General features: G+C 41.8%; 1 protein-coding gene across 1 annotated transcript in view; it reads right to left on the bottom strand.

Annotated features, from left to right (window-relative positions):
• The window catches only part of CDC73 (cell division cycle 73), a 107,498-nt gene that overhangs the window by 69,040 nt on the left and 22,993 nt on the right, over positions 1–15,465 (bottom strand). Inside the window, exons 8-9 of the mRNA XM_083445340.1 lie at positions 8,448–8,546; positions 6,042–6,120 (exon numbers count right to left, since the gene is read on the bottom strand). Of these exons, the coding sequence (XP_083301466.1) occupies positions 6,042–6,120; positions 8,448–8,546 (178 nt within the window). The remainder of the gene's footprint in view (positions 1–6,041; positions 6,121–8,447; positions 8,547–15,465) is intronic.

Below are 15,465 nucleotides of genomic sequence, written 5' to 3'. Positions count from 1 at the left end.
AGCCGCATGTGGCTCTTTTACACCTTTGCCGCGGCTCCGGGGCAGATACTAGCGAGGGGAGGAGGCCCATTGTGCGCCCCGACACTCCCCACTGTGGCGGGTGCTGTACTGGCTGTGACGTCGCATGGGGGCAGTGCGTGCGTTAGTCACGCACCGTCCCGACGTCACCTTCCTGCCCGCCCGCTACATTGTAAGGGGTATGTACGCTGGTCACTGCATTGAAAGGGGGCATGTGTGCTGGTCACTGTTTTGAAGGGGAGTGAAGAACACACACACACAAAAAGGTAACTTGTTAATTTAGCGTTTATTTCTATGAGGAGGAGTAATTCTGAGGGGTCAAACAAAGAAATAATAAAAAAGTGACAAAAAAGTTATTTATATAATGACGAGTTTTGCGGCTCCCAGTTTTTTTTTCTTCGGAAACGGGTCTAAGTGGCTCTTTTTGTCTTAAAGGTTGCAGACCCCTTACCTAGTATATACTTTGTATACTCGCTACTACGGAATACTTCTTTCATAAAGAATACTTCTTTATTTTGGTAGGGGGAAGAGATTCTGCAGGCGCGAGGGATGTCCTCTGCAGGTAAAGGTGTGAACACAGATGCATGTTGGTGACTCTGACCTAAAATGGCTGACCTACAGAGGCCTACACAAATTTAGGATTCACAGCCCCCCCCCCAACCCAATTAGTAACTGGGGTTCCTACCGGCTGCCTTACATGCTAAACGGAAAAGAACTTTCTGAAGACTACAGTGACCACCAGAAATACTGCTTATATTTTCCACCTATTACAAACTTAAGTTGGGCAAAAAGGCAATCAGTCTGGACACTTTCAGCATCCATTCTCTGTCACAAAAATAGAAAAAGTCAGCCTAAGAAAGTTCTGGTGAGGAAAAAACATGGTAAAGACAACTTACAGTGTACACATTAAACACTATATTAATTGTTTGTGAATGTCAGCTGGTTTACAAAGTTCCATCAAGACCCCAGGTTGACCAAGAAATGCAATTCAGAATGAGGCAACGGAAAGAGCAGAAGGATTGAGTCTTAATAACTGAGTTAATGGGAGTAGGGAGAAAGGGAGTAAGGACATCCTAATGATGTCCTTAATTGTGCTTATTTGCTTTACCTGTGTAATTCATTGATTTCTATGCACTTTCAACTTCTGAAACTGAGGCAAAAAGGGCTGGCTGCAAGTTCAATTGGAAAAATTGAAAAACACGCAGAAGCCGTTCAACTTCCAAGGCGCGTTCGAAAATGGAAGCAATTACTTCTGGGTTATCGGCATTTGAAAACCGAAAAATTCAGCTTCCGAGACGCGCGAAAACCAAGTTACCACTGTACCAACAGGCAAGAGCAATACATGAATCTTCCCTCTCCTTCATACACACCCACCCATCATAATGCTAGTTTATAACTATATACAGGCATGCCTTGGATAGTCTGGTTACAGGCCATCCCTCCAAAACGAGGAACGCAATAAAGCAAGTCACACTTTTTTGTGTTTTCCAGAGCATATAAAAGTTAAAGGTAAAGGTAAAGGGACCCCTGACCATTAGGTCCAGTGGTGGACAACTCTGGGGTTGCGGCGCTCGTCTTGCTTTATAAGCCGAGGGAGCCGGCGTATAGCTTCCGGGTCATGTGGCCAGCATGACTAAGCCGCTTCTGGCGAACCAGAGCAGCGCACAGAAACACCGTTTACCTTCCTGCCGGAGCGGTACCTATTTATCTACTTGCACTTTGATGTGCTTTCAAACTGCTAGGTTGGCAGGAATATAAAAGTTACGTTTACACTATACTGTAGTCTACTAAGCCACCCCCATCCCCGGTTGCAGGGTTGTAAGGGGGGAACCCACCCCCAACCCTAGCCAGCTCTACTCCCCACACCACCAGAAGACAGGTGGCAATGCCAGGGGGGTTCCTTCCTCTGGAAACGGCTAAGCTGCCTGCTGCAATATCTGCATGCACACTACCTGCCTGCAATGTATATTTTTCAGTATAGTGCAACTATTCCAGTTAACACATGCAAATGCTCATCCAGTTGACATCAGGTTGACATTCAACTGCTGATTGAGAGCAATATGGAATTTCTTCTTTCTGTATCAGATTTTCTTCTTCACCCCATTCATTTTTGCATTCATTAAAATATTTAGTACTTTTGCTTCACCACACGACTTATGCCATAAAAATGAATAATTCAATACAAATATAAATGAATGCTCAAATCAGCTTTGAACATAAAAAAACAAATTTTAAAGCAGCTTAAAAAAATAAGCTATCAGAATTAATTTGTATGAAATGAGAGAATCATAGCAAAAAAAAATTAAGTATACAGCAATGCTACAAGACCTGGGTAACATTAAGGAGATTTTGAAGGTGTTTTTTTTTTTTTAAGGAAAGAAGGCTGAGGGCAATAGATATCTTGTGATGATAGTTAGAGGTCTTTACTGTTTTTGCAGCTTAATCACATTTTCCACTTGAATGTTTGGTGTGTCACAGAGACAGAGTTATTTTTATCAGACAGTAACCATTTCCAAAAAATTACTTGTACTTTGTCAAAGGCTGATGTATTCTGCTTAAAGGTTTGCCAGTGTTTATTACCATGCTCTGTTAAACCCATAGGGCTTTTTATTCACAAGATATGAAGCCGTGACTCTGTTCTTATAATCTTTGAGGACACAAAATCGCTTTAGAAAGGATGTGAATATTTCCTTTTTACAAAGCTATTACCAGCTGTGGGGGAAATACACTCTGCAATCCAATCTCCATTGTTTTCTTCAAACCAGAAAAACTGAACAACACAGTCTTAACAGAAAGCATGCCTGAAAAGCATGCAACAGACTAAAGGACGTGGCATTAACTAAACTGGATTGCCATTACAGAAGGCATGGGGAGTGATAGCATAGACAGACACACTGTGCAAAGGCAGCATGAGGTTTGCTGAAGAGGAGTTGCATACTGTATATGTTACAGGCAGCAAATTTTGAATTCCACCACCATCTTTGCCCAGTATACTGGAGCAATGGTAATTCTGCACTACAGTATTGTGCATTCTAAGGATATAGCATTGTTATATTAGCTAACACGGGGTATATGAGGGTAGTACCTCTGGTGGGGAACACGTCGTGCTCCTTCTGGGGTAGTTTGCCCACCTTTGGTCCCCATGTGCACGCAGCTCTCACCTGTGGCTCCTAGAAGCTGTCAGCATGCAATAGAAGTCACACCCCAGAAAAGGATTTGACTGGCTGGCTAAACCAAATAAAGGTAGCTGATGGATCTCAAACGCTCAGTGAGTTTGGGACTTCTCTGGTGGATTGAGCGGATGAGACCAATAGTGGGACCAATGGTCAAGAAGGCATTTTCTGCATGTCCTTCACAGGGAAGTGAAGGACAGGTAGGGCCCATCAACCTAGGAAGGCAGCCCATCTACAGTGTTAGAAACTGATATATGAAAGCTAGGAGCCATATGGCACCTTAGACCTAGGTTACGGGCGCAAAAATGGAATGTCTGGGCATGCTATTTTTATAACAAGAATACAAAGCTGAAAATGAATGAACTGCAGCTAAAATATTATGTTCATTTTTCACATGGTCTAGTTCTTCCCCTGCCCACCCCCTAATATTCTTAAGAGGGTCTCTTTCTACTTCAGAGAGTAGCTGGAAGTGGGAAGGTAGAAAAAGGTCCTCCTTTCCTTCCACTCTGCAGTTTTAATCTGAAATCTTAAGTGCAATACTGCACACAAAGCTTACAAACAGCTTGTGCTAATGAAATTCCCTGTTGCAAAATGCGCCTAGAACAATGGGAGTTTTGAACACTGCATATCCAGGAGAAGGAAAACTCCAGTACTAAACTTCTGCTGCCTTGTGGGGTATCTTCAGGAGGAGAAAAGACTAAGGAGTAAATGCTACACAAATCCAGAATGGAGTCCTGAAGATGATAAGATAGCGCCTTGCCCACTTCTTTCCAGCTACTCCTGCAGCCAAGCTGGTGCCAAATGCATTGCTCTGCTTTCCTTTGGACTCCATCAGTGAGGCTGTGAGGGGAGTCTTGTCATCTGGGCAGCCCAGGACCTCCATACACACTGCCCAGGCGTGCATCCTGGGAAAATCACTTAGGTGCTGCTAATGCATCATTAGACTTCACCCTCAGAGCCATGCTCCATTGTCTCTTGAGACAGACAGATGCCAAAAACAATAACTAACATTGTCAAAGCGCATATAAAATGGGCAGAACGGTAATTATTCAACTAGAGCTGTAATAATTGTTCACATGAACAAGAACACGGCCACCTGTATGGCATGCCAATCATTTGGAAAGAAATTCTGAGTGTCTGATTCCATGTTTACCCAAGCTCAGCTAGCCTGTGGTTCCTTTCAGTACACTTATTAAATGTATAAGCTACCTTTATATTTAAAGCATCATTTCACAAGACATCAAGCCACAGAACATTAGATGAAAAAATAAAACACCCGGCAGCGAAATTTTGTGATAGCAGAAGAGCCAGAGCCAATTGGGGCCTCTTCATTTGGGGCCAACACAATGCAGCTACAGTTAAGGGGCCTAGATTCTGCAATCCCTATTACCAGCAACCCCTCTACTCTTGAGCATGAGTCCCTCCCAGCCATTCTAAGGTTTGTGGATGATAGTGCTAATCAGAGTTCACTCCTGACAAGTGGAAATTGCAGCCTAAAGCAGGTTAAAATCCTGATTTAAGAAGACAAGATCTGCAGTGCCAACTCAGAATCATCTTGATCCTTAATTTGTGGAGCTGGTGGCAATATGTTCAGAGGTTGTGCTGGAACCTTCCATCAGTGGAGGGCTCTCATATGGATACAACTCAGTGGCCACAATGTAGAATGACAAATTGTGGTGGCAACTGGTACACGTACGTACACACAGAGGTACGTACACACAGATGACAGAAAATGAGTGTCTGACATATTTTATTCTTACACCTCTCTGGAGAGAGGTGGAAAGAGAGACTCTTCCCAATAACATATTAATTAATGGAGACACTCTAGGGATATAATTTATCAGGAAACTAGGCTTTTGTTTAACAGGAAAGCAGAACTGAAATAATTACCTCAGCTTTTCTAGAGTTGATAAAGAAAAGATGATTATTTAAGTACCAAGTGTCAGAACTGTCTAGCTGATTGGTACTATCAGCAAAGAAACTATGAATATGACATATCGGGAATTCGTAAAATTCAAATATAGGTATTTACTATTTTAAAAGTACCATTTGCTTCTTAATAAAAAGGTAAAGGTACCCCTGCCCGTACGGGCCAGTCTTGCCAGACTCTAGGGTTGTGCGCTCATCTCACTCTATAGGCCGAGAGCCAGCACTGTCCGCAGACACTTCCGGGTCACGTGGCCAGCGTGACAAGCTGCATCTGGCGAGCCAGCGCAGCACACGAAACGCCGTTTACCTTCCCGCTGGTAAGCGGTCCCTATTTATCTACTTGCACCCGGAGGTGCTTTCGAACTGCTAGGTTGGCAGGCGCTGGGACCGAACGATGGGAGCGCACCCCGCCGCGGGGATTCGAACCGCCGACCATGTGATCGGCAAGTCCTAGGCGCTGAGGTTTTACCCACAGCGCCACCCGCGTCCCTTGCTTCTTAATAGCTATGTCTTATTTCATTTTCCCCATTAATCTGCTACTTTTTCGGATACAGGTTTCTGATCAACACGGTCAACTCCAGGGATTTGAAAATAAGCATACAGTGGTACCTCGTGTTACGTACTTAATCCGTTCCGGAGGTCCGTTTGTAACAGGAAACCGCTCATAACATGAGGTGCGCTTTCTCTAATGGTGCCCCCTGCTGGCTGCCGCGCCGCCAGAGTGTGACTTCCACTTGCATCCCAGGGCAAAGGTTGCAACAAGGGGCATCTACTTCCGGGTTAGCGGAGCGCGTAACCCGCAGCATTCATAAGGGGGCCGGTACGTTACACGAGGTACCACTGTACTGTTTTACTTATCGTGTGTGCCCTCTCCCAATCAAAATTGCTGACACTGAAAACAGGTAACACAAGTAAACTTACCTTCCTTTCCTTTAAACCTTTCCTGATCATATCTGTTGTAGGCCGCTGGAATTGGCTGCTTGTTGCGCAAAGTGGGATCCTGAAAACAAAAATGTAAAGTATGAGTTTTGTGGCATCCTAATGTAAGTAAAAAAAAAAAAAATTACACTTAGGATATTATTACGATATGTGAAATGATGATGCAGAATTTACTTTGGGTTATAGCCAGTGGATTTGCTTAATGCAATCAATACACTTGCTTTTCGCCACTTCCTCCTAGCTCTGCAGGCTCCTGAACGCTTTGAAAAGCTGTTTTTGCATGTCAAGAAACCCTATTAAATATGAAGCAGAGGGTTGCAGCAAAGTTGGGGGAAAAACCATGTTCCCCATCTAACGGAACATTAAATGTTCACTAGCACAAAACTGTATTTGGATTCAACTCTTACTATTTTAATATATTCAAAGGTATTTCATATTAAACCTGATTTGCTATTTAAGCTTATCCACTGACTTCTAAAACTAGTGGAAAGGTCTTCTAAACTTAGCACAATATCATCCTGTACTAAGTGAGGCTCAATTTAAAGAGTTAGCAAAGCAATGCAAGAGCTGTTTTCCAGTTGCCTGATCCCAGTGCCATTGTAGCTTTCCTAAACCAAAACAAAAAACAAACGAACAAAACCCCAAAACAGATTAGATGGATAAAAGTGGTTCCAACACCATTATTGAATTGATCCACATGGTTAATATTTAGAAATGTTATTGGCATGGCAAGGGTCAGTAGTTCTCAAACTAATCCAACAACTTATGAATTAAACCTAAGAGAAAGAATGGAATACATAATCTTTATGTAGCTTTTATTGATCTTTCAACCCTTAATAATCAAAATTGACTGCCAACCAATTTGCCTTTTCTAACCAAAATTGCTAACACTGAGAACAGGTATACAGGTTCCACCAAGTCAGAGGGGTTTATTGCTAAGTAAACGCCATTTGGAACTGAGATGCACAGATTAAGTACAAACTTGGGAGGAGTGGAAGCTTTTCCTAAGTGTAATTGAAATGCTGTCAGCCTAATGGGGCAGCAAATTCCAATTCATCCATCTTTTGCATAGGCCATTTACTAACACGGTTTCAATCATTCGGTACAGTGTACGTGAAACAAAGTCTCATCCATTTCAATGTTCAAGTGGCCATCGCAGTTCTGGACGTCATCTTATCATTACATGCAAGTTACGGCAAGAATGGAAAGAGTGCGCCGGACTTTGGTACAACTAGAAAAATGAATTTTGGAAAGTGGGAATTTGAGCCAACTCAACCACCAGGTATTGTGCCTCATCATCATTACTTTGTAACACCAGACTGCCATTGGTTTTAAGTCCTGGTCACCTTGCTGATTCTAGATAAACAAGCTCTATCCTAACTAAGCACGGAAAACACAGAAAGGCGTGGAAACAGCAGGGGGATAGAAGAAGAGCTGAGATATGCCAACGAAGGTCCACAGCAGAATGCCATCCAGAAAGAGTAGTAATTAAAGTACCCTCTGTAACAGATCCACTATTAATAAAACTAAACAGTATAATAGAATTTTAGGGAGTCTTGTTAGTAGAATCTACACCAATTTGGAATTTGGGGCAGTATACAACACAGGGACATTTGGTTGCACAATATAATTTCTCCTCCTTCTCTTCTCCCAATCTGCACACTAAACCTGTTCTGGGGGTTATTCCAGGCTTCTGGAGCAGATTTAGGGTGGGTGTAGGGCTTGCAGGGAGAGCAACTTCCGCTGCACAAACTGAAATCCTTGCATTAACAGAACTATTTTGTTGGATGCTGCCCTTGTTTTTGAATAAATCTGTTTTATTTCACACAAGTATACTGATTCAAACGCTTCCTACGTTTATTCTGGATTCTTTTTTTTTTTTTTTTTTAAATGTTGCTACAGTCAAACCTCAGATGTCGAACGTAATCCCTTCTGGAAGCCTATTCAGCTTCCAAAACGTTCAGTAACCAAGGCGCAGCTTCTGCCTAGTTGCAAGAGCTTTGGATGTTCAGGTTCTAAAAAACGTTTGAAAACCAGAACACTTACTTCCGGGTTTTCGGCGTTCGGGAGCTGAAACATACGATAACCGAGGCATTCGGGAACTGAGGTTTGACTGTACTTGGAATTTTAAGGAAAGTACAAGTGCCAACATTGCCAAAGTCCTTTTAAAATTAGCAAGCATTCTGTTTCAATTGTCTACATAATTTCTTCCAGAGTGTAAATCTTCACATAAACCTCACTTCTGTAATATGGACATTCAAACTATTGCCATGACAAAATATATGGGAAGCAGTATTAAAGGTATCTGTTTTGCAATTAAATGCTTAGTACCTGAATCCTTTTGCTTTTTAATTAAACCCAAATCCCTTACTGAGGAATAAGTCTTACCACTGGTGCAGTATTTGGTGCTGGTCTTTGTTCAGGTGCACGGCCTTCTTCTCTTGCTTTGACGGACTGAAGAATTGCAAAAATGTTCTTGGCAAAGTTCTAGAACACAAGAGATTGAATGTTATACTATTTATCTGTTAACCAGTGTCTTCTAAAGCAGTGCATAACAGAAAAGTGTGGTATATAAATTTACATCTATACAGTGTACTACAAAGTATAGCTAGAAGCCACAGTTTTGAGAAATGCAACTGACAAAACCACTGAACATTTTCTGCCACTCTTCTGTCTCTTACCGTTTGCACATTTTCAGACAGTAAATGATAATAAGTAGCATGTGAAACAGCTTTTATTCAATTTGCACATGCACATGAGTTGTCATATTTCCAGTTTCTGTCTCTTTGCACAAATGTATTAAAGGAAGAGAGACTTTAATGCTTAGAAAATACAAAGTATCTAGTGACAAATAACCTCCTCTTAACACTTGATGACAGTTTCCTTTCTTCAGCTTGGTACAAGTGGAGGAAAAGGCAGGTGTGAAGTTTAGTTAGTGACCTTTGTATGTAAATGACCCTTGCAACCCTGGGCTCATTTCGGAGGAAACGTAGGATATAAATCTATTTGATAAAATGTGTGTCTACATGAACACTAGAGCATACGTTCTAATTAATTACAATAATCTTTCTCTCCATGAAATGCGAAGAGGTTTTATGAACTCCACCCAATGCTCCTATGTGTTACAACATAAAGAATAATGAAGTCATCCCATATTTATCAATAAAATATCAACAAAACATCAGTAGATCAGTAGGTTAAAAAGAGTAATACAAATTGTGACAGACTGCCTATAGTACAGTTTTCAGAAGACATCAGAAAGAAGGCAAAAGTGGTCCCTATTGAACTTCTACTGGTAGGGAATTCCAAAGGGGAGGGCTTCCCACACTACATTACATGTAATACTCTCGTATACTCATTGATACAGGGACACGGGTGGTGCTGTGGTCTAAACCACTGAGGCTCTTGAGCTTGCCAATCAGAAGGTCAGCGTTTTGAATCCATGCAATGGGGTGAGCTCCCGTTGCTCTGCCCCAGCTTCTGCCAACCTTGCAGATTGAAAGTATACCAGTGCAAGTAGATAAATAGGTACCACTGTGGCAGGAAGGTAAACAGAGTTTCCGTGCGCTCTGGTTTCCGTCACGCTGTTCCATTGAACCAGAAGCGGTTTAGTCATGCTTGCCACATGACCTGGAAAGCTGTCTGTGGACAAACGCCAACTCCCACAGCCTGAAAGCGAGATGAGCGCCGCAACCCCATAGTTGCCTTTGACTGGACTTAACTGTCCAGGAGTCTTTACCTTACCTATCCATTGATCAATGTATTACTATGAACCATATTATAAAAATATATCCTAGAACATTAAGAAAAATCCTTATGTAGCCTTTATTGATCTTTCTGCAGGATTTGACTCTATTTATCGAAACAGATGGGAGAAATTTCAAATTGCCAATATCAAATGCAGACTTCCCCTATTGATTCACGAAGTATACGGCTATGCAGAAATGAGGCTCAGAGTAGGTTTAAAGGGTGGTATGGTTGGTGATTTTAAAACGTCACAAGGAGTAAAGTGAGATTGCATTCTGGCTCCCACTCTTTTTAACTTTTATATTAATGATTTGATGCCTATTTAGCCAATGCAAACTTCCCCTCTTCAGTAATTAGAGACAGAAAGATCTTAATCTTGATGTATGCAGATTATTTAGTACCCCTCTCTCTTTCCTCAAAAATCTCTTGGAGGTGTTTAGCACATACTGTAAACAGGAAAGCCTAGCTACAAATTACTCTTAAGACCAACATTATGATTTTTGGCAGACACAGACCTACGTAGAGATGATGCTTGGATCAGCAGGCCATAGAACAAACTCACTCATTTAGATACATGGGTGCACTCTTTAATGAAATCCTCTTGTGGAAGTGCCATATGGAGACAGTGAAAGTCAAAGCACAGAAAACCATAGGGGCACTGATGAAATCCTATTACCAAAAGGAAGGTCAGCTGACTGAACCATCCCTAAAGATAGTTGGTAGCAAAGGGCTTACTCAAATGCTCCATGGCTCTGAAATCTGGGGCTCTGATTCAAACTCCATTAAAGATTTGAAAAGCGGAAAGAATACAGTCATACCTCGGGTTGAAGTAGCTTCAGGTTAAGTATTTTCGGGTTGCGCTCCGCGGCGACCCGAAAGTAACGGAGAGCATTACTTCTGGGTTTCGCTGCTCGTGCATGCGCACTCAAAATGACGTCACACACATGCACGGAAGTGGCGAAACGCGACCTGCAGACACGTGTTACGTTTACTTCAGGATGCGAACGGGGCTCCGTTCGTATCCAGAGGTACCAATGTATATTTTTTTCTGGAAGCTTTACTCTACACCATCAGGAATAGCAACAGCTCTTTCTCGTACAGAGGTGGCCAACAATTAAGGAAAGAGCGTCCACAAAAAGGGAGTTTCAACTAGAATATATATTTAAGATATTTTAAATTTTAAATGTTCTGTAACTAAACTATATCCTGACCACCTGGCAGCATAAAAGGAGGGTACATAAACCTGGATGCAGGGCAAAAATACTAGTAATCTGGTAATCTAGTTGTAAATTACTTAGGTATGTTGATTTCGATGGGTCTACTCCAAACATGACTAATATTGGATCTTGCCTTAAAGCATAAAAAGCTAGGTACACTAGACAAATGACGACTCGGGATGTGCACAAATGTGTAAGAAGCAAGAAAAACATAATATAGGCCTTTCAAACCAAGAAAATTACTATGTTAACCCTATTAAAAGGAGCTCAGCATGAGGCAGCATAAGTAAACCATATTAGGCTGTTTAAAAGCAGCATATAATGCTAATATCAGTCATATTTAAAAGGGCACATATTTAACAAATTTACATCAACTCTCAAGATGCACTTCATATTGAATGGCATATGTACACAACAGATGTCCTCCATTACCGATAATTCTAAGTAATAATGAATGTATTCAGTAGCAGAGCTCCCTGCAAAACATTTATAATGCAAAATGGTTCTCTCCTATTAAGTATGGAAACATTAAAGCATCAAAACCAGACACAAGCTGCAAAGTTCTAAGTGTGCTATATACTCAGTAATGTGCCTGTCTTGCACGTTGATGTGTGCTTTAAAACTACACGAGAGTAACCCAGGGCCCCTTGCGGTAGTAATTCCATTCCATTAAAAAAAACAAAAACCTGACCATCTCATTCAAGTCTGCTGCATAAAGTCATCTTCAGAAGCAGCTGGAATTAATGATATAGGAATGAACGGACAGTTCAAGTCTATACCACATTTAAAAGACTCTAAATGAACTGTATTTTTTAATAGAAGGTCCAGTGCAGATATAATGCTAGCTAGCTCCCTTGCTTACTGCAGTTAGCAAACAAAGAGCCAGCCCTTGGGAATGCACACTCAGATTCCTCCCTGAAGAAGCTTTGCTCTTCTACTTCAATCACGGTTAAGCAACTTTTGGCACCGACATTAACTGCAGTGGAGCTAATGAGATGGGCAAGAGAAATGGGGAAATGGTGTATTTTTTCAGCCTTTTTGAAATTTTCTAGTGTTTTCTTTTAAAATGAGGAAAATGCTTTTTAACTCAAGGGTTTAGAGAACTATTTTATTTGTGCTTTGCCCCCTCAAAATGGACTCCAATACAGTGGTACCTCAGGTTAAGTACTTAATTCGTTCCGGAGGTCCGTTCTTAACCTGAAACTGTTCTTAACCCGAAGCACCACTTTAGCTAATGGGGCCTCCTGCTACCGCCACGCTGCCGGAGCACGATTTCTGTTCTCATCCTGAAGCAAAGTTATTAACCCAAGGTACTATTTCTGGGTTAGCAGAGTCTGCAACCTGAAGCGTATGTAACCTGAAGCCTATGTAACCCGAGGTACCACTGTACCTGCTTAAGGCAACCTACTGTATTAGGATATTATTTCTGTACTGTAAACAGGTTCAACTCAAAACAAATTGTTCTACTAGAGGTAGAAATTACTTCAACAGAACTGGGAGCATGTACTCATCCGTATGTAACCCTAAGCAATAGTTTAGCATGATTTGTATTAACTTTAGCAAAGTTAAGCACAGTGTCCAGCTCCTCCTCCACTCCTTCCATATGGCCAGAAGCATGACTCCTGCCCAGTTTATTTCCAAATAATCTGTTTAGCACTGCTTTACAATGAAGTCTGACAAGTTGCTCATTGCGAGAAGTGAGGTTACAGGGAACCAGACAGAGGGCCTTCTCGGTTGTGGCTCCCACCCTGTGGAACACCCTCCCTTCAGATGTGAAGGAAATAAGCAGCTATCCTATCTTTAAAAGACATCTGAAGGCGGTCCCGGTTCAGGGAATTTTTTAATATTTAACGCTGTATTGTTTTTAACACTTGATTGGGAGCTGCCCATAGTGACTGGGGAGAGTCAGCCAGATGGGCGGGGTATAAATAATAAATTATTATTATTATTATTATTATTATTATTATTATTATTATTGCTAAACAAGTTCTCTTACCATGAACCTACTTTAAGCTATATCGAATTTTATTTTTCCACCCACTTTCCCACAAACTGCAATTTCCAATACTTATGGCCTTACAGTCAGATGGCATCTTCAGCAACAACTAGTAACTGTGCAGGAGGGGGAAGATCTTTGGCTGAAGTCACAGAATACATAAGTGGCTGGAAATAAGGAGGCTCAAGCTTTGCGTGGTTTGAGAAGTTCTTGGCAGGCCAACATGTGCTCCACTGCCTGTAGGCTGAGAAGCTCCTATTTGCATTTCTTCAGCTGAATACACTATTGTAGTAGCATCACACACACACACACCAAATGTCCATCTGTTATGCCTGGGCACATTTATGTGCAACAAATAAGCATCTGCTCCAGACAATTAGACCTAGAATGAAGTGATGCTCAGTAAGTACACACATACGTGGCAACAGATGGTGGCAGCGTAGCAACTTACACAAAATAGTTCAGTACACTGACTTCCAAACTGTGAGCAAGGGCACAATCGTGTGTTGCAAGGGAGAGGCTGAAGTGTATTTCCACAGCTAGGCCACCAAAGCTGGACACTTCGGGCTCCCTATGCCACTTGAAGTGGGCAGGAAAAGAGCAAGGGCTGCAATCTGTTAGTCCCATCCAGGACGCAGGTGGCGCTGTGGTCCAAACCACTGAGGCTCTTGGGCTTGCCAACTTCAAGGTCGGTGGTTTGAATCCCCGTGATGGAGTGAGCTCCCATTGCTCTGTCCCAGCTCCTGCCAACTTAGCAGTTCGAAAGCACACCAGTGCAAGTAGATAAATAGGTACTGCTGTAGCAGGAAGGTAAACAGGATTTCTGTGTGCTCTGGTTTCTGTCACGGTGTCCCATTGTGCCAGAAGCGGTTTAGTTATGCTGGCCACATGACCCAGAAAGCTGTCTGTGGACAAACGTCAGCTCCCTCGGCCTGAAAGCGAGATGAGCACCACAACCCCATAGTCGCCTTTGACTGGACTTAACCGTCCAGGGGTCCTTTACTTTATAACCCCATCCAGCACTTCTGCTGTTCCAGAATACCAACCAAATTTTGCCATACAAATCCCCCATTGGGCTTTATCACTTCTGCAATCAAGCCTATGGGCAAACTCATTTGCTAAACCTGCACTGTACAGTTGAAAAATATATTTAACTTTCTAAAGCTCAGAATTCAGTCTTTTTTTAAAAAAACAAACCCAAACTTGATTTATTATGTTCAATGTGTTTTTAAAAATTGTTTAATGTTTTAATTATTTATTTTCCATACTAAACAGTTTTGCAAAAGTATTATTGCTTAAGGTATAAATATAAACATAAATTACTCCCCTCGCTACATACAGGATTCAGATTATATTTCTTTAAAGTGTGACATATTCTACAAACAGGATTAAGAATTTTCTGTTTGTTACGTATTTGATCTACTACAATATATAACACCATTTTTTTCCTTTAAAATGTTCAGTCTTCAAAATGCCAAAAGGTTACTGCTTCTTAAAATCTCCATAAAGTCATTTCATGTACTCATAGATCTAATCAGGGATGGGTAATCTATGCCTGGGACACGGGTGGTGCTGTGGGTTAAACCACAGAGCCTAGGACTTGCCAGTCAGAAGGTCGGCGGTTCGAATCCCCGCCACGGGGTGAGCTCCCGTTGCTCGGTCCCAGCTCCTGCCAACCTAGCAGTTCAAAAGCACATCAAAGTGCAAGTAGATAAATAGGTTCCGCTCCGGCGGGAAGGGAAACGGCGTTTCCGTGCGCTGCTCTGGTTCGCCAGAAGCAGCTTAGTCATGCTGGCCACATGACCCGGAAGCTGTGCGCTGGCTCCCTCAGCCAATAAAGCGAGATGAGCGCCGCAACCCCAGAGTCAGTCACGACTGGACCTAACGATCAGGGGTCCCTTTACCTTTACCTAATCTATGCCTCTCAAAATGATGTTGACCTTCAATTCCCAGCATTCCCAATCAGCATGGCCAATAGCAAAGAATGATGGGAGTTGTAGTCCAAAATTATCTGGGTTGGGCAAAGCCTCAAAACCCATGGCCTAAATAAAGGTTGAGTTATTCATAGCCTGGTGAAACAGATATCTGTTTTGAAATGTAAATATTAAATTGTTTGAGGACCACAAGCTGGTTAGTGTTAGTAGTCAGAATTTGTGGACTCCTAGGTGAAATAAAGACTATTTAGTGTCATACCAATATGCTTTCATTGCTTAAGCAACTAATTCATGTACTTTATTCAGGATATATACTGATTGAAAAACTTAATTGATGGCAATGATTTAAAATGGATTTTTCCCCCTGGTCGTCAAATTGCCTCGATCTAAACATGCATGAGACTCCTAACTCAAAATGTTGGACATGTTAACATTATTGAAATTTGTCATTGGAATGAGCTCACAGCAGGAAAAATCATTCTTAGAGCTCCAAGTGCACATTGATTCCTTTG

This window comes from Podarcis tiliguerta (genome assembly GCF_965153285.1).
Source record: "Podarcis tiliguerta genome assembly, chromosome: 6".
In the NCBI taxonomy this organism is placed as follows: domain Eukaryota; kingdom Metazoa; phylum Chordata; class Lepidosauria; order Squamata; family Lacertidae; genus Podarcis; species Podarcis tiliguerta.
The sequence above is the reverse complement of the archived record's forward strand: the minus strand, read 5'-3'. Positions and strand labels throughout refer to the sequence as shown.